The sequence below is a fragment of the Sphaerodactylus townsendi genome, linkage group LG04 (genome assembly GCF_021028975.2).
Source record: "Sphaerodactylus townsendi isolate TG3544 linkage group LG04, MPM_Stown_v2.3, whole genome shotgun sequence".
In the NCBI taxonomy this organism is placed as follows: Eukaryota; Metazoa; Chordata; class Lepidosauria; order Squamata; family Sphaerodactylidae; genus Sphaerodactylus; species Sphaerodactylus townsendi.
This window is the reverse complement of record NC_059428.1, coordinates 19,597,195-19,620,570: the sequence shown is the minus strand read 5'-3', so window position 1 is coordinate 19,620,570 and position 23,376 is coordinate 19,597,195. Positions and strand designations below refer to the sequence as shown.

The 23,376-nt window shown below is 47.4% G+C and overlaps 1 protein-coding gene across 1 annotated transcript in view; it reads right to left on the bottom strand.

The window, feature by feature from the left end:
* Nucleotides 1-3,604: 3,604 nt before the first annotated feature.
* The window catches only part of PIWIL4 (piwi like RNA-mediated gene silencing 4), a 36,094-nt gene continuing 16,322 nt past the window's right edge, over nt 3,605-23,376 (bottom strand). Inside the window, exons 10-19 of the mRNA XM_048494376.1 lie at nt 20,303-20,411; nt 17,464-17,648; nt 15,050-15,122; nt 13,815-14,015; nt 11,647-11,750; nt 9,997-10,067; nt 6,914-7,070; nt 5,692-5,817; nt 4,973-5,120; nt 3,605-3,887 (exon numbers count right to left, since the gene is read on the bottom strand). Coding sequence (XP_048350333.1) covers nt 3,771-3,887; nt 4,973-5,120; nt 5,692-5,817; nt 6,914-7,070; nt 9,997-10,067; nt 11,647-11,750; nt 13,815-14,015; nt 15,050-15,122; nt 17,464-17,648; nt 20,303-20,411 — 1,291 coding nt within the window. The 3' untranslated portion in view covers nt 3,605-3,770. The remainder of the gene's footprint in view (nt 3,888-4,972; nt 5,121-5,691; nt 5,818-6,913; nt 7,071-9,996; nt 10,068-11,646; nt 11,751-13,814; nt 14,016-15,049; nt 15,123-17,463; nt 17,649-20,302; nt 20,412-23,376) is intronic.

The following is a 23,376-nucleotide window of genomic DNA, read 5'->3' as shown; positions in this document are numbered from 1 at the left end:
TTAGTAACCCCCTCTCGGCACACACAAATAATTAGTAACCTACTCTCAGGAACCTGTGAGAACCTGCTGGATCCCACCTCTGCACAGGCTGAAAGGAGGGGCCTGGATCCAGTGGATGATTTCTAATGATGGACAAGGCAATGTTAACACACACACCCCAGCATACACATACACAAACACAAGCTGGCCTCCACCTCCGCCAAGAATAGCATCTGAAGGGCATTCTGGGCTACCCTGAGAGCAGGAAAAAGAGAAAGATGGCCTTCACTGCTGGAAATCCTTTTCATCGGCAGAAGTTGCCATGGGATCCAAGCCTGTGAGCGGTGTGTATCTGAACAATAGGCTGCTTTGGTGACCAAACATTGGCCATAGAGGATATATGTATATTCTTTTCTGGTAATCAAGAAGTTTTACAGCACGTATACCACAACAACAGCAGTGCAACGTATCTACCCAGGCACAACCAGGCCATGATCGTGTAGCAAAAACCGCTACCGTGTGCTGGTGATGAACGCAATCAGTAGAAAGGTGAGCTCCTCACTGTTTTGAATAAACAAATGAACCCTGACCAACAGCCTCAAGGTGTTCTGGCAAGAGCGGCTCTTGAATGGCACAGAAGCAAAGAGTTGGATCAAAGTCAGTCAGTGCACCAGCAAATCAGACCTATAGATATATTAATAATTAAGTATTGGCAAGTCCCAACCAACTTATGATGAACCCTCAAAGGCGAGAGATGAGCAGAGGCGGTCTGTCATTGCCTATTTCCTCGTACCAAGCCCAGCCTTTCATCCAAGTACCAACCTGGGTTCAACCCTCTGATGAGCTTGGGGCTAGTCTGGCTATTAAATCTGTAATATAGTTAAGAGCCACCCATTCGTAACAGCAGTACTGGGGATAACCCTACTCTTTCGAGCTGCACAGTGTCAATATTAACATTTGTTAAGTGGGAAGAAATGCACATTTCCCAGAGAGTGAGAAGCGAACATGGGAAACAGCCCGGAAACCACACAATACCCCAGAACATGGGACAGTCCAGCTCACCTCTGCCTTGAAATAGGTCAGCCTTGGACAATTCCCTTTCTCTCTCTCTCTCTCTCTCTTTTTCGTGCACACACAAAACTCTTTCCGTACCCCAGTTAGAAAAGTATTAATGTTAAGGATTACTAAAATAAAAACAAAGCTCTTTGAAAACTAAAAGTATTAAGTGAACGTCAGCGATATTACTGGGCATTAGATATTGTGTATCAGCGAACGGATGAAGCAAGCCAACAGAGCATGTCTTAATATGAAAACACACACACAAGCCCCTTTCCCTCATGCTTTGGGCAATATGTAATCCTACTTGAAAACGGAAGGTGATCTGCTGTTCATATATTGATCACAAATATGTACCTTGTGGAGAAGTACTGTGGTCAAGAAGACTCCAAGCATATTGTTGCGTGTGTGGCTTCAGTATACCCAGGACCCAGGGTTTCTGCATGGCCTACTGCCATAGAACCCTTCCAACCACACGCTCCCAGGGAACAAAGGAACGGTGGAAATCCTATTGGCACACACCAACCAACACAATCAGTACAAAGGCTCACAAATGAGCAGGGGGGAAAAGGAAACATAAGCAGCTGGGTATGTGGGTGTGCTGGAGGAAAGTTATGAATAGAGGTCCTGATGGTGGTCAGAATAGGAGGAAGGCCAGGGGTCCTTAATGGGGTGCCTGTAAATGCCATGGCACCCACTGACACCTTTTCTGTTGCCCATCAAGTGTTTTTAGAAAGTGGGTGAGGCAAGATAGGGCTTTCGCCCAGAAAAGCTTTTGATTGGCTATTGGCTGTGGGGATTTTTTTTAAACTGCTGCTACCAGCATCTACACTGTGTTACTGAAATTAAGCTACAGCAATCATCTTCTGGCTGGCTCCGCTTCCTGCAGCAGCCATTTTGAGGCAGCCATTTTGTTGCTGTGCCCACTATGCCGTATCAAATGTACTCATAGGCTAACAAAGTTGGATACCCTTGCCCTAGGCACTGTGCCCTGGGCCTGCCAAAACCTGGAACCAGCCTTGTGTGGTTGGTGCCAAGTGATATGTCTTGTGGTTGGGAATCCTATCGGCACACACCAACTGAATGCCCATAGGCAGTGGTGGGATCCAAAAAAATTAGTAACAAGTTCCCATGGTGGTGGGATTCAAACAGTGGTGTAGCACCAATGGGGCTGGGCGGGGCATTCCGGGGGCATGACATTCCTGGGCAAGGCTGTGGCAAGGACGCAGCCGCTGCATGTGATCACTTGGGCGAGGAAATGAATGCCTTGGCATGAGGCTGCTGCACGCACAGGTGCACCTCCCTGCTAGACTGCTTCAGAAGTTCTGCCACAGCTACTGCTGAGGGAATGGGAGGGAGGAGGCAGTAACTAAGGCAAAAATCACGTGGCAAAATCACCAATTAGTAACCCCCTCTCGGCACACACAAATAATTAGTAACCTACTCTCGGGAACCTGTGAGAACCTGCTGGATCCCACATCTGCCCATAGGCTCTGCTTTTTAGGAGGTGGTCCCGCTATCTTCATCAGATGTGCATCAATGCTTAAAAGAGGTGCCACTCCAAGCTGAGGGGAGGAATGTGAATGGGTGAGGAAATGGCTGTTTGAGTTTGGAAAAGCCAGAAGCAAATAAGGACTGCTGTTAAATTGGCCTAAGTATCCAGAGGTGCGAGGGGACGTGCAGGGTCACGTTCTCTCGGGAAATCTGATGTGGGGTTGCAGGTCCACAGTCATGTAGGGCTGCCTCTTTGTCTCCACATGTATCGAGAGCTGCTGCCTTCATGCTCTGCTTATAGGGTACCTGGAAGCATCTGACAACTGTGAAAAACTGGATGATGCACTCCATCCACATATGCCATCCTTAGCTCTTTACAGGAACTGACATCATTAAGAACATAGGAACATAAGAACATAAGAATTAGCCAGAGTCCATCTAGTCCAGCACTCTGCTACTCGCAGTGGCCCACCAGGTGCCTTTGGGAGCTCACGTGCAGGAGGTGAAAGCAATGGCCTTCTGCTGCTGCTGCCGCCGAGCACCTGGACTGTTAAGGCATTTGCAATCTGAGCTCAAGGAGGATCAAGATTGGTAGCCATAGATTGACTTCTCCTCCATAAATCTGTCCAAGCTCTTTTCAAAGCTATCCCTGTTAGTGACCATCACCACCTCCTGTGGCACCATATTCCAAACACCAATCACACATTGCATGAAGAAGTGTTTCCTTCCTAATTCTTCCCCCCAGCATTTTCAATGGATGCCCCCTGGTTCTAGTATTGTGAGAAAGAGAGAAAAATTTCCCTCTGTCAACATTTTCTACCCCATGCATAATTTTATAGACTTCAATCATATCCCCCCTCAGACGTCTCCTCTCCAAACTAAAGAGCCCCAAACTAAAGACCCCAATTAATTAATGAACGGCTTAGGCTGACCTTTGGCCTGGTCCTACAGGGCTCCTCTTTTTAAATCTATTTTACCTGAGAAGTTCCTACTTGATGTTGTTGCAAAGAAACAATGTTTTATGTTCAAAGACACGAAGAATACAACTTTTATTTTAAAAACAACAATGCTACCTTATAACTATGGCATAGGAACAACTCCAAACAATCTGTTCTCTTCATTCCAATAACAAACTGTAATTTTTGCTGCTGCAGTTCTAAAAACGGTATAATGTTTTCCCCTTTAAAACCAAAACTGTGCCGGGTGCTCCTTCCTCTTCAAAATTCCGGTCCCTACACTCTTCACAAATAGAAAAGTTTGTCGGCGAGTTCCAGCCTCGGCTCTTGGTGGACGCTCTGGCCTACCAGGAAAGTCAGCTTGCTGGCATACTGGCAAGGAGCTGGCACTCTGATGAGGCCCTAGAAACAAAACAGGATGAGGAAATCAGACAGCCTTGAACTATACATGTCTGCTGGAAGCAGCATGCTGCTTCCAATATTCTCAAAATATATACAATGGGAAACTGGTTATTCTTTAGAGGGAACAGGTCTGGAGTCCATGCCCTACGACAGTGATGGCAAACCTTTTTGAGACCGAGTGCCCAAATTGCAACCCAAAACCCGCTTATTTATCGCAAAGTGCCAACACGGCCATTTAACCTGAATACTGAGGTTTTGGTTTAGGAAAAACGGTTGGCTCCGAGGCATGCATTACTCGGGAGTAAGCTTGGTGGTAGTCGGTGGATTTGCTTTGAAGCAACCGCGCAACTCTTCCAACAGGTGAATCACGACCCTAGGAGGGTTTACTCAGAAGCAAGCCCCATTGCCAGCAACCGAGCTTACTCCCAGGTAAAGGATCGCGCTTTAGTTCTTTGCATGAAAATCAGTGGGGTTTAACAGCGCTTAACAGGGTTACCTACACTGCTTCCCAAAAACTAGGTCTTATGTTTAATGCTAATAATCAAGCCCAGCGGCCCAGGCCAGCCTAGATGTGTGGGGGGGCACTCTGTTTGCGTGTGCCCACAGAGAGGGTTCTGAGTGCCACCTCTGGCACCCGTGCCATAGGTTCGCCACCACTGCCCTACGAAGAGAGGCTTAAGGAGCTGGTGATGTTTAGTCTGGAGAAGCGAAGGTTAAGGGAGGACATGATAGCTATGTTTAAATATTTGAAGGGATGCCACGTCAAAGAGGGAGCAAGCTTGTTTTCTGCTGCCTCAGAGACTAGAACACAGAGTGATGGATTCAAGGTGCAGGAAAAGAGATTCCACCTAAACATTAGGAAGAACTTCCTGACCATCAGGGCTGTTCGACAGCAGGATTCACTGCCTCAGAGAGTTGAGGAGTCTCCTTTTTTGGAGGTTCCCTTGTCTTACAGTGTCACAAACTATAGAGACTAAGTCTAGCGGACAAGGAAAACTCTGTTGTAGTGGACTCAGCAGGCGCTACCTTTCCTAACCTCATGTGGGGCAAAGCCATCATTAACTTGATGCAACTCTTTTACTTACTGGCCAATTGTAGTAGAGGTGGCACATCTTATATGTGAGACGCTGCATATGATCCGGCTTTAACCCATTGCTGTCGTACACCACATTATAATGCGTAGGGTTAACGGTACCCTGGCGAGCAAGCTGGTTGATCAAGAAAAAGTCATACCTGAAGTGCAAGGGTATATAATTAGGAGTGAGTAAAGAAGAAGAAGAAGAAGAAGAAGAAGAAGAAGAAGAAGAAGAAGAAGAAGAAGAAGAAGAGGAGGAGGAGGAAGAAGAAGAAGAAGAGGAGGAAGAGGAAGAGGAGGAGGAGGAGTTTGGATTTATATCCCCCCTTTCTCTCCTGCAGGAGACTCAAAGGGGCTTACAAGCTCCTTGCCCTTCCCCTTTCACAACAAACACCCTGTGAGGTGGGTGGGGCTGAGAGAGCTCCGAGAAGCTGTGACTAGCCCAAGGTCACCCAGCTGGCATGTGTGGGAGTGTACAGGCTAATCTGAATTCCCCAGATAAGCCTCCACAGCTCAGGCGGCAGAGCTGGGACTCAAACCCGGTTCCTCCAGATTAGATACACAAGCTCTTAACCTTCTACGCCACTGCACTTATTAGCATTAAAAGTCTGTTGATAAAAATAGGTATTATGAAAAGTTTGATTAAGAGGCCTGGTTTCACTTTCTTGACACTGGGCTGTATGAAAAAGGCACTATGTTGATTTTGCACTTGCTCCAATGTATACTTGCCATTCGGGACGCGTGGCTTCCGTATCAATAACGGTTCCAACTGGAGGATTCTGTAGGCCCCCGTTGGCCTCAGTAAAAAAGCGAAGGAGGCATTTCTTCCTGACAACGACCACAGTTAACTTGGGCCTTTTGATACCAGAAAAGGAGCATTACGACAGGAAGTCAGCAATTGCAGGTCTCATCACATGACTAGCACTCATCCCACCACCTAAGGTTGTTTCCAATCAAGAACGATTCTTAGCCCCAACCATTTCATATCAGCCCTGCAGGCGGAGAGGGCAAAGGTGTCAGCAGCCAGGGGCTTCCCGGCTCTGCAGCAGTGAAACCTGGAAGTGGGTGCCACCACGGAGGAACACTGGCATCCAATCAGATGCCACTGCAGGAAGGGGGGAGTTCCTGGAAGTGGATCTGACTTTAGTCGGCTTCCACCCAGGCTTTAAGGCCAGGGGTTCAGATGGTGTAACTCTTTTGGATGGTGTAATTCTGTCAAGCCCTATGGAGGGTTTCCAGGTGGCCGGGTTTTTTTTCTTTTAGCTGCCTCCCTGCACCGCCTGGAAGCCCTCTGGAGGGGGCGCAGCAGTGGTACTGTCCCAGGGGACGTCAGGATCTGGGATGGGCTGTAAATGGGGGTTTGACAATAATCAAGGGGGCTCCCAAACCCAATCTACCATTCTGACCATCATTCTGGCACTTTATGCCTGCACCAACTTTGCACTAACCATAGTTCACTACAAACCAGTTTACAATCATGGTCAGAAACTGTATGAACTGCAGTCTGAGCCATGTGTAGTTTGTGAAAACACTGGTGCCAACAAAAGCTAAACACATTTAGCTGTGAGGTAGGTACCTAACCTGCAACAGTAGAAGGGGGAAGAGAAGTGTGTACACCTATGGTGTGTTCCCAGTCTCCTAACCATGGTTAGCTCTGAGATAGGTAATTGATTGATAATGGTAGAAGGGAAGGGGAATGTGTGTCCCTATGGTGCATCCCCAGTCTCTTAACCATGAATACTTTTCACCAGGGTTGCCTCTAATGTAGGTAATTAACCTACAACAGCAGAAGTAGAAGTGAGTGCACATATGGTGTATCCCCAGTCTCTTAACCATGGTTACGACACTGGGCAGCACTGCCTCTATCTGGAAGCAGATCACCACTTCCTCACTCATACCCTTCTGACACACCTGCCTGGGAAAACATAGAGAAGACCACAGAATCTATTACCTGAGATCACCAGTCCATTTACCGAGGGCACTAAGAAGCTGAGGGACTTCATAGTCCACCACCATCTTCAGCTGGCCATCTCCAACACCGTCCCGGTACACGATTATGCGTCCAGGTAACTGTCCAGCATTGCTCTTCTGCCACTGACACAGGGCGCCTTCAGAAAGACAAGAAGGAAATAGCAGAGTGGAGTCACGTAAGCACAGGGGTGAGAACTGTTGGAACGTTTTATTACGTCTTAGTGTAGGAAAATCTAGTTTTATTGCTAATGAATTGATCTTGTACTGTGATTATTGCTATTGGTTTGTTGGTTTTAGTGCTGCTGTTATTGTTATTGATTGCTGCTGTTATTCCTGTTGATATTGATAGGTTTGATGTGTCAAATTGCCATCGTTAAATCTAAACTAGGGGTATGATTCTCGCTCGGGGGATCTAAACTTAATTGTATTTTATTATTATATCCATTTTACTGATATCTAATTTGTTTATTGTCCATTGTATATCGCTGTGATATATTATTATGCTGTTGATCTTGTTATGGTATTATTTACGATTGCTGCTGTTTACGCTTTTCTATATTGTTTGTTCATTGCTGTTGTTCGCCGCTCTAAGCCCTTTGGGGTAGGGCGGGATATGAATTAAATGTAAAATGAAATGAAATTACGTGCCCCTCTTCTATCCTTGCTGGCGTTCCTTGCACATGAATGAAAGCAGCAAACTGGATTGCCAGCAATTACACGTGAGAGCGCTATATGAAAGTTTTTAATAGCACTTTGAAGCAAACAATCACCATTTGGGACAAAAATCCCCATTATACTAAATAAGGCTGGAAGTCAACAGTACTGTTTCCTCAGAGCTAAAGGTTCTAGAATTGACACATTTGTCACATTACGCCCTCTGTACAACAGGTTCTGCAGTTTGGAACAGAATACGGACTTCCCAAGAGGGCAGTACTGGAGGGAATGGCAACATCAAGGGGGGGGGGGGCGGTTAGGAATTGTGGGGTAGTAGGGGGGCATCTTGCCAGTCACAGATGCAGGCGAAACGTCAGGAAAAAATACTTCTGGAACACAAGCTATACAACCTGGAAAACCCACAACATCCTAGTGATTCCGGCCGTGAAAACCTTCAATGATACATATCAGACAGTTTACATAAATATGGGCGCCAGCACAATCCTGTGAGGACATGGGCAGTCCAAGAAATGAGTGACACCTGGCTTGACAGAGGACATGTGAAATAGATCAGGGAGTCTTAGTAGACCACAAACTGAACATAAGTCAGTAGTGTGATGGGGCAGCCAAGAAGGCCAGTGCAATTCTGGGCTGCATCAATAGGATTTCTGGCACCTTCCACCTATGTAGAATAATGCACTTTCAAACCACTTTCAATGCACTTTGAAGCTGGATTTTACCATGCGGAACAGCAAAATACACTCTCTAACAATTGTGAAAGTAGATTGAATGTGCATTATTCTGCATGTGTGGAAGGGGCCATATTGTCTAGATCATGAGACATAATAGTATCCCTCTATTCTGCATTGGTCAGACCTCACCTGGAATACTGTGTCCAGTTCTGGGCACCACAATTCAAGAAGGATATTGACAAGCTGGAACAGGTCCAGAGGACAGTGACCAAAATGGTCAAAAGTTTGGAATCCATGCCCTATGAGGAGAGACTTATGGAGCTGGGTATATTTAGTCTGGAGAAGGTTAAGCGATGGCATGATAGCCATGTTTAAGTATTTGAAGGGATGTCACCTTGAAGAGGGAGCAAGCTTGTTTTCTGCTGCTCCAGATACTAGGATAAGAAGTAATAGGTTCAAGGTATAGGAAAAGAGACTCCACTAAACATTAGGAAGAACTTCCTGACAGTATGGGCAGTTTGACAGTGGAATACGCAGCCTCAGAGTGTGGTGGAGTCTCCTTCTTTGGAGGTCTTTAAACAGAGGCTGGATGGTCAGGATTGTACAATTCTATGAAAGGGGCAAACAGGCTGGCCAAAGTGGATCGAGAGGGAAGCGCAAAACATCTTTCCCCCCTTTTGTGCCCCAAGCCAAGCACAGCAGCAGCAAGCAAGTCCTCTGAACGAGTGACTGTGAGTTGGATCAGGGAATTCCCAACCAAACTTGTACCCCATGCCACATTTAGCTAAGCCCTATGTGAGAATCAGTAGATGGAGAGACTCCATTTGCGGCAGAAGGGTGCCTGACCGGGACATCCTGGGAGAAAGGGGCCAACAGGGGAACCTCTGTGACCCCAGAGGAAACTCACTGGTGGAACCAGAGCCTGTGTTAGCAAAACAGCCCAAAGAGTTAACCCAGGCTCTGGAGCAGGGGGAAAGCTAACAAGCAGCCAGGTGATCAGGCAAACCAGGGCTGGATTTCCAGGTGGGAAGAGGAGCCCCACCCTGTGTGAGGATGGGCAAGGCTAGCACAGGAGAGATCAATCCCAACCTGGCAGAAAAAAAGGTGTCAAGCAGGCTGCTATGTTTGGGCTGATAAGAGTTTCTCTGTATGCTGGGTAGTCTGTAAATTAAAGACTGCCATTGCTGCACCTGTTGGCCTCTGTTGGCTATTGCAGGTGAGGAAAAAGGTGAGAGCCTAGACCAGGGGTGTCCAACTCTGGCGCTTCAGATGTTCATGGATTACGATTCCCAATTGGCAATGTCAGCAGGGGCTGATGGGAATTATAGTCCAGGAATATCTGATGCGCCAGAGTTGGACACCTCTGGCCTACACCAATGTGTGTGCCACCCCCTACGGCCAGCTTTTTACCTGGCCACTCACAGAGCTACAAAAACAGATTCCCCTCTGCATATGACTCGTTTATGTTCCTCTTTGCAGGCAAGCCCCTTCCGCTTTCAGAATCTGACTGGAAAGGAGGAAAAGGGGACTGGGATGGCAAACAGAACTGACAGGCATGAGAAGAGTTAAGTCTCCCCTCCTCCCCCCAAAAATATCTCCCCTCTATTCACATTGCAAACTTTTGTCCCGCCGAAAAAAAGGTTGGCGGCCCATTGCGAGAAAGAGAAAATAAAATCCTTAACAGCAAAGCATGTTTTAACTTGTACGTCTTCACTACCTTCCATGCATAACCCTAAGCAATCCGCAACGTTGACTCCGGAATTTTGCACCCTGCACTGTGAGAACCACCTAGGCATTAAAGTAAAGAAAGTTATTTTTTTCTGGATTATCTACACAACATTATAGCTTGCATCTTAATCTCTCTTTCGTAGGCCCTTCTGCCTGCGGGAGGGCAAGGGAACGTAACTTCTGCTGTTTCCACCGACTTACTGCAGACCCCTCACTCTGATTTCCATGGTATTCCAGGAGGGCCAATTACATTCAGGGGCAAAAATGGGGGGGGGGGGTACAGAAAACTGCAGTGAAGGGCTGAGGAGGCAAGCCATTGATTATACAGCACAGCTCTGTCTGTGCTTCACAAGATCCAAGGCCAAGAGAGCACGTTTTAAGATAATCTATGGTCTAAAAAACCACCTCTGTTGATGAGCTTCAATGTGTTCTCACAGTCATCTGAAGAAAGCACCAAGAACTCATTGTATTTATTTATTTAAAACATCCGTTAGGCGCCTTTCTTTATTGGGGAGGTCAAAGCAGCTTACAAATGTAGAGAAAACAGAAGCGTAATATACACTGGGGCCAGGACGACTGCTGCAATATCAAGGTTGCATGTTCCCAACAGCTGGCCTCAATCAGCAGTTCAGCTGGAGCAGTGTTCTAGGTTCAGCCTCTGAACACTCTTCAAAGGTGACCCCAAGCAGAGTGCCTTCCAATTGTTTAGCCTAGATGTAACTAAGGGCGTTTTCCCACTTACCTTCTGCCCCACGCTACTGTAGCCAAGTAGCGCGGGGTTCCCCGGCACTCCTCACTACAGGGGCGCTCTTCAAAACGGCGCCTTTTGATGACCCCGCGCTGTCGTGGGGAAGCCAGGGCGCACGCCAGAAATGACGCACGCTGAGAGTAGCGCGTGGCATAGGGGGCTATGAGTAAGTGGGGAAACGCTCCAAGGCAAGGATCACGACAAAGATCTGACTGGCCCGGGAATGGCTGCAGTTTACTCACCACCCAAGGCAAAGCAAAGTGCAGGGAACACCAGCTGCTGACCTCTCCCACAGGAAGAACTTCCTGACGATAAGGGCTGTTCGACAGTGGAATACACTGCCTCAGAGTGTGGTGGAGTCTCCTCCTTTGGAGGTTTTTGAACACAGGCTCGATGGCCATCTGTTGGGAGTATCCTGGCATGGAAGGGGTTGGACTTGATGGCCCTTGTAGTCTCTTCCAACTCTATGAGTCCACGATTCTTTGCTTTGTTTGGTTACAAATAGATTTTTACTATATTTTATACATTTATCTCCTGTCTGCTTTCCATGGAACACATGATAATGAACACAAAGTCCCAGGTGGTCCCAGAACTTGACCTGCGCAGCTTCAGCAAAGTTGGTGCACTATGTGCCTTTCAACCATATCTTGGGATCTCAATGTACCCCTGGATTTATAGAACAAACCTCACATGTGTTGAAGGGAGGGGTAACTATCCAGGGATTCAGCCAATGCTTTACTCCCCATTCCATCAGAAATACAGTAGCAGCAAACTATCACACTCTACATGAATGCGGCAGCCTGAAATGTGGAATTACACCTTTATGTTACAACAGAGGGTAAGATGCAAATGTCTTCTGAAAATGCCCCCTTTATGAATGAAAGCTCTTACTTGGTAAGTCTGACATTCGTGCTAGCCACAAATCCAACAAGACAGCTTCCTTTGATGGTGGCGTCTTTGTTGATGTCAATCCCAACCACCATAAGGGACTTCAGCTGTGGAACAAAGCAACAAACTGAAGCAGAGGCTATGCACAGGTAAGGATCTCTCTGGAGCTGAGGCAGAATGCTTGATCCAGACCATGTAACTGTAAGGGATTCTGGGAAGCATCTCCTGTGGTAAACACTTAAAGGCAGCAAAATGTCTGAAGGCAGTTTTGTACACGGGTGTTCAATTATAAGAAAGTTATCAACAATGTGGTGCTCACTGCAGTATTTCCAAGTGTCCACTTCCTTCTTCCCAAAACACAAAGCCAGTCTTGGCATTCCTGTATCTCAGTGGAGCAGGAGGCGCTTTAGAAGAGTCATAAGAACATAAGAACTAGCCTGCTGGATCAGACCAGAGTCCATCTAGTCCAGCACTCTGCTACTCACAGTGGCCCACCAGGTGCCTTTGGGAGCTCACATGCAGGATGGGAAAGCAATGGCCTTCTGCGGCTGCTGCTCCTGAGCACCTGGTCTGCTAAGGCATTTGCAATCTGAGATCAAGGAAGATCAAGATTGGCAGCCATAGATCGACTTCTCCTCCATAAATCTGTCCAAGCCCTTTTTAAAGCTATCCAGGTTAGTGCCAGCATATTCCAAACACCAATCACACCAAACACCAAACACTGTGGCAGCATATTCCAAACACCAATCACACGTTGCGTGAAGAAGTGTTTCCTTTTATGAGTCCTAATTCTTCCCCCCAACATTTTCAATGAATGCCCCCTGGTCTCTGACAGCCATTTTGTGCCTGACACCATCTGTTCTCAGATTCCAAAAGGAACAACAGATTGGCTTCCCCCTTTCTATCAACTCCCAGCGGCTTTGCGTTCTAAACTCAGTTATTTTCCTTACTTCCCCCCAGATAAGACCTTCCACACCTGACTAGCCCTTGGATTCTTCTTACTGAGAAACAAATGGTAGAATCCTGCTTCTATGGGTCAACAGGAGTTGGCTGTACCAAATCCAGAATTGTTATATTTCTACTCTACAAACTTGTATCTAACAGTCATGGATTCTCCCAAGAGCCCTGAGAATTGTAATTTCTTTAGAGAAATTGCTAGATATTTTTGCAATGGAGAAACCCTTTTTCTTTTGATGCCTCTGCTATCTATAACTCAAAGCAGGCCACCAAACTGCTATGGAAGCTTGGTGATGAATCACCATCCAAGAAACAACCCAGGGAGAGTCTTAGACATACAGGATGGGATCTAGCAATCCACTCACGCAAGGATAGTGGATCTTCCCTGCTTTCCCTGATCCCAAACAGAAACCACCGGAGGAGGGAGAAGGGGGCAAATCTGTCCTCTTCAATCAGAGGACCTTAGCTGATGGAAGAAGCAGGAAGAGTGAAGGAGAAGTCTTAAAAGTCCCATTCCCTTCGGTTCTAGGAGCTTGGAAATGCCCCACAGCTGTCCCAGCTCTTTATCCATTAACACCACCCTTTCCCTTTATTCTTCAGGGTGCAACTTCTCTCTGCATAGCAATAGGTACCACCAAAAAAATGTGAAATGAATTTGTACATCTACCATTCTGCATCTCCAGTGGCGTTTTAAAGGCTCGGCCTAGTTCCGTAGCGGCGAACCTTCGGCACTCCAGATGTTATGGATTACAATTCCCATCAGCCCCTGCCAGCATGGCCAATTGGCAGGGGCTGATGGGAATTGTAGTCCATAACATCTGGATGCCAAAGGTTCGCCACCACTGGCCTAGTTGATACATCTGCTCCATCGCTCCCAGTAGTTAGTGTGGGCATGTTCTACTACCCTTCTGTACTTATGTGCTTTAGTGAGGGAAGACTCAACTGCTCCTCTCCCCTTTATTGCTCTTTGAAAAGTGACAGGACAATTGCTTTTCCAGGTTTTTCCTCTCCAAAGATCCACACCTCCAGCCACTATGGATCGTGAGTGATGAGACTGTGGTGGAACCACACTGACGAAGAAAAAACCCATGTGGCTAAATGATCATAAGTGCGAAAGAGGTGCGAAAGAGGCCGCAGTCTTTTGAGTGCACAACGGCCCACAATGCTTTGCCAGCGGTGCAGCTTTGAAAGGGAAAGTTATAAAAGTTACTTACTGGTATATCAACTGCCCAGAGCTCCCCACCAAGCTTGCAGATAATCTGCATTGCAATTTTGGTGGCCACGCTCATCAACATGCCCGGCTTGCTCAGGGTACGAGCAAGGACGCACTGGCTAGGAACAGCGTGCTCCAGGGTCAAGAACTTCTTAATGGAGTCATAGCAGTCCTTCTGATTGGAAGGCAGCACGCAGAGCACCTGAGGAAACGGCAAGCAGAGAAAGGATGTCCAGTTTGTTTGATGTAGAGTAGGCCTGCACAGGTTGTAAACCACCATGAGGAATCCCTGTAACTCACTTGCTATGTACAGGGACTCGCCAGGGGGCTAATGTATCTCCCATTTTTACTGCCTTCTCAGGGCTGAAAAACCAGGTGCATATTACTCTAGTTCTCAGATTTTATTTACAATTCAGGCTTGGAAAAAGGTTCTCTGTTTCATGACTACAGTTGTCCCTGCCACACTGCGCCTTTCTCCATTGCGGTTTTGGTATATCGCAGGTCGGCAATCACTCGTGTGACATCTCACGGTGTTCTTGCAGTGATGTTTGTGTCTCGAGTTTCTCACACCGTTTAAACACCATTAAACAAATTGTTCGATATGCTTTGTTCAGGCAAAATGGCTGCTGCGGGTGGCTGCCGTTTCAGCATTCTCTGGTATGAAGGAAGGGCCAAAATTTTTTTACACGGTTTTCCAGATGGTGGGGGGAGGGAGGTGCCACGCCCCTAACCACAGCAACGTGGAAGGGACAGCTGTATTCTACACAACCCTTGGACAAACTAGCATAATGTACTGTAACACACAGTTCACCAAAAAGGCTGTTCCCATATCAGGCATCCCAAACATCAACAGACAAAGCAGAAATCCAGGAAGCAGTTGTAAACACGCACAAATTTTCATGAGAATTGGCATCTAATGGAAAAACAGACTTTAGGAGACTCAAAAGGGCTTGCAATCTCCTTTCCCTTCCACACAACGAACACCCTGTGAGGTGGGTGGGGCTGAGAGAGCTCCGAAGAGCTGTGACTAGCCCAAGGTCACCCAGCCGATGTCTGTTGGAGTGCACCGGCTAATCCAGCTCCCCAGATAAGCTTCGACAGCTCAAGTGGCAGAGCGGGGAATCAAACTCTGTTCTCCAAATTAGAGCGCCCCTGCTCTTAACCACTTCGCCACTGCTGCTCCCAACATCACCCATCTGAAGGACAATGCTTACGAAAACTGTGTACCGTACGTACCAGCTGTAGCTCTGGATTCACATGCTGTCGTAGGGTTCGCACAAATGCCAGCGGGCTTTCTTGTACTTGTAAGCTAAGGACAGACAAAGAAAACAAGAAACCAAAACACATTAGAGAACATTCATCACAATGACATCACAAGCAGCAGGAGAGAAAGGGGGGATATAAATCTTTGTGGCCCATCTCTGGGAAAGCAGCGCACCGCTGGTCCCAGGAAGGCTAGAAGAAGAAGAAGAGAAGAAGAGTTTGGATTTATATCCCCCCTTTCTCTCCTGCAGGAGACTCAAAGGGGCTTACAATCTCCTTGCCCTTCCCCCCTCACAACAAACACCCTGTGAGGTAGGTGGGGCTGAGAGAGCTCCGAGAAGCTGTGACTAGCCCAAGGTCACCCAGCTGGCGTGTGTGGGAGTGCACAGGCTAATCTGAATTCCCCAGATGAGCCTCCACAGCTCAGGCGGCAGAGCTGGGAATCAAACCCGGTCCCTCCAGATTAGATACACGAGCTCTTAACCTCCTACGCCACTGCTTTTGTAAGCATTGTCCTTCAGATGGCTGATGTTGGGAGCAGCAGTGGCGTAGTGGTTAAGAGCAGGTGAACTCTAATTTGGAGAACAGGGTTTGATTCCCGGCTCTGCCACTTGAGCTGTTGAAGCTTATCTGGGGAGCTAGAAGGATGACATCAAATGAAAGCATTCTGGATCTACACAATGTTTTCTTTTTTAAGGATTCACACACAGAATTATGTTATGGTGTCAACACTCTTGAGATTTTGGGGACACAGGGCAAGGAAGCTGCTCAGGATAAATAAATATGTTTATGGAAATACAAGACCACGTTACCATCCCAGCTGGGGACGTCCTCCCAGAGAGAAGGAGATGAAACCAGAAGTACGGAAGCAAAGCCAGATGTGGGCAATTGAGGAGATTTTACCAAATCGTTATTTTATCCCGCAGCACTTTTGCGCTTGCAAAATGCTCTCCGCCCTCAGAGGAGTTTCGGGACAAAATGGCAGGCTGTTTGGGGGAAGGGGAAGTTGGGGAAACACCTGCTCTGCTGACTCCTTTTTTGAATCCTCCCTGAGAATCTAATCCCAAATGAAGAAAAAGAGTCAAGGCTGACTCAGCCTTCCATCTTTCCAAGGTTGGTAAAATAAATACCCAGCTCGCTAGGGGTAAAGTGTAGACGACTAGGGAAGGCGACGGCCAACTACCCTGTAAACAAAGTACATCTTGTAAACTTGTGATGTGATGTCACCTCATGGATCTGTAATGATCCAGTGTTTACAAACGAGACCACTATCACCTTTTTCTCTACTTTAAGGAATCTCATAAGAACATAAGAACAAGCCAGCTGGATCAGACCAGAGTCCATCTAGTTCAGCTCTCTGCTACTCGCAGTGGCCCACCAGGTGCCATTGGGAGCTCACATGCAGGATGTGAAAGCAATGGCCTTCTGCGGCTGTTGCTCCCGAGCACCTGGACTGTTAAGGCATTTGCAATCTCAGATCAAAGAGGATCAAGATTGGTGGCCATAAATCGACTTCTCCTCCATAAATCTGTCCAAGCCCCTTTTAAAGCTATCCAGGTTAGTGGCCATCACCACCTCCTGTGGCAGCATATTCCAAACACCAATCACACGTTGTGTGAAGAAGTGTTTCCTTTTATTAGTCCTAATTCTTCCCCCCAGCATTTTCAATGTATGCCCCCTGGTTCCAGTATTGTGAGAAAGAGAGAACAATTTCTCTCTGTCAACCTTTTCTATCCCATGCATAATTTTATAGACTTCAATCATATCCCCCCTCAGACGTCTCCTCTCCAAACTAAAGAGTCCCAAACGCTCAAAGTGGCTTAAAACTGCCTTCTCCTTCCCACAACAGGCACCTTGAGAGCTAGGAGGGGCTGAGAGAGTTCTGAGAGAACCATGACAAGGTCACCCAGCAGGCTTTTTGTGGAGGAGCGGGGAATGAAACCTGGTTCTGTAGCTCTTAACCACCACACCACGCATGCACACTCTCCGATCCAAAATTTGCTTCTGTGTGTGCTCTGAAAACTCCAACTGGTTCAAAATGCAGCAGGGGGACCCCGTGGGGGGCACACATACAACCTCTGCTCTGCCAGCTGCATTGGCTCCAGGTGGAGTACCGAATCAGGTTCAAGGTTTACTAGATGTTTTATGGGTTCAGGTTTTTAATAGGAGACTGGACATTTTTAAGGTGACGGAACTAGCCACCATCTGAGATTTTAACTGTAATTGAATTTATGTGGGGTTTTTTTTGTTTATAATATGTTGGAAGCTGTCCTGAGCCCATGAAGAGAAGAGCAGCACACCAGTTAAATTTTAAAAAGTGTGTGTGTGTGTGTGTGTGAGAGAGAGAGAGAGACAGACAGACAGACAGACAGACGCACGCCTCTCACACTTTGGGATATTCCACACGAAAGCCCATGGGGCCTCCTACTCTCCTCAAACAGTTCACAAGATTATGGGCCAGCTCTGAGTTCCTGTTGCCAACCAGCATTAGCCAGTTATCCAGAGGTCTCGCCCCCAAGGCCCTGACATTCCGCATATCTCTGAGCCAGTCGCCAGCATTCAGGGGCGTAATCTGTCAAAAGAGAACAGGCGCGGATAAGTCTGCAATTCAAAGGTGGGAGGTTTACGAATAAACAGGTTAGCTGGGAACTTTAAATTTCAAAATTCAGCACAAGACCTTACACACAAGCCAAAGCCAATGTCTAACTGGCCTTTGTTAAAAAAAAAAAACAACCTTTCAAAGCAGGTAATTCCTCCTTCAGGCACTGAATGAGTTATATTGCAGAGATTAATAAATCAATATAGGGCGATTCCACACACAAGTAAAATAGGTTCGACCCAGTTCCCTGAGAAGGGTACTAACCTAGGTCGAAGCCATTGTTGTTCCCCACTGCAACCAGCTTGATCCCAGCTCGGAGGGCGGAATCATCCTGTGCCTCTTCACCGCTCCGTTCCGATTGGCTACTGTTCTATGGCCATGTTCCGTCTATCCCAGGGGTAGGGAACCTGCGGCTCGAGAGCCGCATGCGGCTCTTCTGCCCTTGCACTGTGGCTCCACGAGCCGAGCCACCGGCTTCATCCTTGCCTGCCCTGCAGGCAGCAGGGCGGGCACACCAACTGCCTGCGGACGGCTGGGCCGCGCCGTGGGCTTCTCCTCTCACCCGTCCCGTTGGGGCGGGGCGGGCGCTTTCCCGGTGGACAGCGAGGCCAAGCTGCCGGCTTCATCCTTGCCCGCCCTGCTGGCAGCAGAGCAGGCGCACCAATTGCCTGTGGCCGGCTGGGCAGTGCCACGGGCTTCCCCTCTCGCCCACCCCGTTCGAGCAGGGCGGGCGCTTTCCCGGCCAAGCCGCTGGCCCCATCCTTGCCTGCCCTGCAGGCAGCAGGGCGGGCGCATCCATGCGCTTCTCAGAATGAGTGGAGTAAAAGGTAAAAAAAACCCCAATATATATAGTGTTATCTTTATTTTAAATGTCAAAAATTATTTGCGGCTCCAAGTGTTTTCTTTTCCCGTGGAAAACAGGTCCAAATGGCTCTTTGAGTGTTAAAGGTTCCCTACCCCTGGTCTATCCCCACACACGTTATAAAAAAACTGCCACAGGAATGGAGGGACGAAGGTGGCGTTTTTTGATTGGCCAGCTGTACGCATGCCTGAAACACTCAGCTGCGATTGGCTGAATGGGGGACTCCTGGCACCAGAGATTCCGCACTTTACTGGAATAAAGCTGAGTTCAAGCGTGGTTCCCTGAAAAAGTAGTAGTTTCCAACCGGAGTCGGAAATTTGACAGTTACACGGGGCGAAGCTGGTACAAAACCACGTCGATCCCAGTGGTTGTGCAGAGCACTTAGGTCGAACGCAGCTCGAACTTAGGTTGAAAACCCAAATGCGGAATCGACCATAGTTGAGGAAGTTCTAAACCAATCAACTATCTTCCGAGGAGCCGTATTAATGCTGAGCCAAAAGTACTTGCTTCAGTTCATTCTCAGCAGTGTCAAAACAGCCACTGTTTTCAGACATTTTGACAGAAGTATATTTGTGTTGTTTCACTGCTGTTCTCCACAGTGCCATTTCCCTTAATTTAAAGTCTTAGTAATATAAAAAAAAACCCCATTGCTAACACTGCTATTTAATCTGATTGGTTGTGGATGTCATAAACTCTGCATCCAGTGGTGGAATTCAGCAGGTTTGCACCACTTCAGCAGAGCCGGTTGTTAAAATGGTGCTTGTAAACAACCCGTTGTTGACTTATTTGAATCCCACCACCAGAACCAGTTGTTAAATTATCTGAATCCCACCACTGGCGGCATCTATGTGTTTCTTATAATCATGCTGTGTTCATGTGCACGCAAAGTGTGTTGCCCTTTGTTGTGCCATGACCCCAAATCAAGAATCTAGCCTCCCACATTAACAATGTCTTGGGTAACACTAGTGAAGGCTGCCTCTGAGCGCGTACAAAGGGCAGAGTTTCCCAAGTCCTCTAGCTCGTCCATGGTGCATGCGTGACCATGAACAAGTGATTTAAAGTCATATGCAGGGGATCTAAATCAACTCTGCTCTCTTGAATAGGAAAAGACTTCCTTGTTACAGTTAACGCAACAGGCTAGAGAGGGAAAACAGCTAACAAGCCCATAGGTTACAGATCTAACAAAAAGAACGAGAAAACATAACCCTAAGCTTAAACCTGAAAATTAAACAAATGAAATAAATCCAGGCTGCAACATTCATTACTGTTATTAAGCACCACCAATACGCATGGCTCTCTACAGCATACAGAAAAGACAGGTCTCTGCCTGCAGGAGTGTACAATGTAAAATCAGGCATGGAAGAGACATCAAAGGGAGGGGAGGGTGATGGAGAGGATTAACAGTGGAAGTCTACACTCCCATTTCAGTTATAAGCACGGCTTCTTTTCTTAAAGGTACGGTGGCTGCGGGGTTGAGACAAAGGCCCTGTGATCAATTGGTTAAGTCAACAGATTTTTTAAAAAATTGATTAAAAATCTGCCCCTTAGCTAATTGGGCATAATGTGTGTGTGTGTGATTTTAAAAGACCTGTCAATTACATTTTTAACATACACACTTATAAAATGTACAAGAGGGAACGCTAACAGAGGCATCCTCTTTTCAAAGAGACGGAATGCCGCTTCTAAGACTGCGCTTTTATTTCACAGTTCAAAAAGAACACTTCCCTTCTCAGAGCTATAAGAAAACCAAGCTTCGAACACATACCACATCCTGCATGAGGATTTTTTCTGTCGTGACCACACGGCCAGTGAGAGAAGTCTGGCACCCCAACTGCATCCCCCAGGTCTCCAACTCCATGCGAGCATCTCTGTTCCTGCAAGAAAGGATTGAATCCTGACGTTATTTATTTACTCAGTTTAGATTTGCCTCCCTTAGATATGAGAGCCCTCTTTTCCTCTCCTCTATTTTACACCTCCCCCCCCCCCTCCGCATACAGCATGCAGTGTAATGGTTGAGAGTGGTTTGATTCCCCGCTCCTCCACATGAGCAGCAGACTCTTATCTGGTGAAATGGATTTGTTTCCCCGCTCCTACACAGGAAGCCTGCCAGGTGACCTTGGGCTCATCACAGTTCTCACAGAACTCTCTCAGCTCCACCCACCTCACAAGGTATCAGCTGGGGGGGAGAGGAAGGAAAAGGAATGTGTAAGCCCCTTTGAGTGCCATTACGGGCCTTTCCCCACTTTCGTCCTTCCTCTCTATGCCGCGCGCTGCTCTCAGCGCGCAGCATCCCAGGCGCGGGCCCGGCTGTCCCCACGACCCCGCGCTCTGCATGGCGAAGAGAACCATCAAAAAGGCTGCCGTTGAGGAAAGAGCAAATGCCTGGGATGCATGCGTGCTGAAAACGGGTTAGACCAGCAGCAGCCGGGGCAGAAGCTGCGTAGCCGCCCGCCCCTCTCAGTGGGGAGTGCCGAGGGACCCCGCGCTACTCTCCTCCAGTAGCGTGGGGCTTAAGGGAAGTGGGGAAAGGCCCTTCAAGTCAGAAAAGTGGGGTATAAATAAACTCTTCTTCTAATTTAAGCCAACGATCCAATTATGTGCTACTAGCAGTAAATCCTATTCTGGGGAGAAATGCAATGGGCCCTAGAAAAGAGGTGGGTGAGCAAGTATTCTTCCCAGCAATGGGCTTTAGTGGTGCTTTACCTGCCCCTTCCCCCCCGGGGTCACTTATCACTAGGGGATGGGTCCCATAGAGCAGCAGGCAGGTCAAAAAGGTGGGGGGTCTAAGTGATATGCTAAACATCTGCTGTGCACCAAGACAGGAGTCTGCAGACACCACCTGCTGTAGATTAAGAGAAGTCCTCAACGTGCTGGATGCTTTCCAAATCCCTTCTGTGTTTGGGGCTGTGCAGGGATGGGCGGAGGAAGGGGAATGTGAGGATGGGGTGTTAGGTCTCAAATAGTGTGCATCGGGGAATGCTTGTAAATTTTGTTGTGCGTGCACAATGACAATAAATGATTCTTATCTTATTTTAATATTCTCTTGGCCTTCAGGGTAACTGGTTGGACACCGTGTGGAATAGGATGCTGGCCCACTGCTCTGGACTAGCAGAGCTCTTTGTATGAAGGAAACACTTCTTCACGCAATGTGTGATTGGTGTTTGGAATATGCTGCCACAGGAGGAGGTGATGGCCACTAACCTGAATAGCTTTAAAAGGGGCTTGGACAGATTTATGGAGGAGAAGTCGATCTATGGCTACCAATCTCTTTGATCTGAGATTGCAAATGCCTTAACAGTCCAGGTGCTCGGGAGCAACAGCCGCAGAAGGCCATTGCTTTCACATCCTGCACGTGAGCTCCCAAAGGCACCTGGTGGGCCACTGCGAGTAGCAGAGAGCTGGACTAGATGGACTCTGGTCTGATCCAGCTGGCTTGTTCTTATGTTCTTATGAAGAAGACGACAAAGAGTTTGGATTTATATCCGCCCTTTCTCTCCTGTAGTAGACTCAAAGGGGCGTACAATCTCCTTGCCCTTCCCCCCTCACAACAAACACCCTGTGAGGTGGGTGGGGCTGAGAGAGCTCCGAAGAGCTGTGACTAGCCCAAGGTCACCCAGTTGGCGTGTGTGGGAGTGCACAGGCTAATCTGAATTCCCCAGATAAGCCTCCACAGCTCAAGCGGCAGAGCTGGGAATCAAACCCGGTTCCTCCAAATTAGAATGCACCTGCTCTTAACCACTACGCCACTGCTACTCAATCCGGCACTACCAGTACCATGCTAAGCAGAGTTTCAATCTTCTAAGCCTGTCGGTTTCTTAAGGTGGCCTGTAAACCTCAAAATATGCTGCCAAAAAAATACAGTGAACTCGATCACAAATCCTTGGCCTCTCTTCCCCATTCTCTGCTGTGTTCACTGTTTTAACACGACGGGAGCTGAGAATCTAATCCTGTTTAGCTGTGTCAGACGAGGACACCCACATAGCTACAATTACTGACACAAAAAGAGAAAAATAGCAAACATTAATTAAGCAAGAAATTTAATCGCAAATTAAATAATATCCACAGATCTGTTTTTAAATTGAGGGTTTCAAAACTGGAAACGGAGTAAGTTCTATCCAGTCAGAAGACTGTTCCTTTTGAATAGCAGTTCTGTGAAGCCATTTATGTGCATCTCAGGCTCTTTGAGGGCTTCACTGACCCGAGTGAAATATTCTTTGTATTGAAAAATAAGCCTGCATAATAACTGGTTACGGTACTTTAACTCCATCTAGGGGTTGTAGGTACAGAATAAACCTCCCAAGTCTCTCATACAGTTATTAGGACTTTGACTGATAAGACCTTGCCATTGTAACAACCCTGTCCAAGAAGGACAGGATTTAAATGTTCTTCCTAGTCCCATTTTTTTCCTTATTATAATGATAAAAACTACTTTACAAAGTCTGTAAAAGGATTTCATTTAACAGGAAGGACATCAGTGCTGGAAATGAAAGGACAGGTGAAAATCAAACAAATAAGGATACTTTTCTTAGAAAAGCCCACAATAAATGTGACTCAACGAAGTCTGTGTCTCAAAGCTTCTTCTAGGTCAGGGGTCTGCAACCTGCAGCTCTCCAGATGTTCATGGACTACAATTCCCATCGGCCCCTGTCAGTATGGCCAATTGGACTACAATTCCCATCAATTCCCATCCCACCAATGGGAGGGGTGGCATGTAAGCGGAGGGAGGGAGAGAGTGAGGGGTGGCATGCAAGGGTGGGAAGGGGAGGGAGCCCAGCATCTGGACATGGGAGGGGTGGCATGCAAGGGAGGGGAGGGAGTGGGAGGGGTGGCATGCAAGGG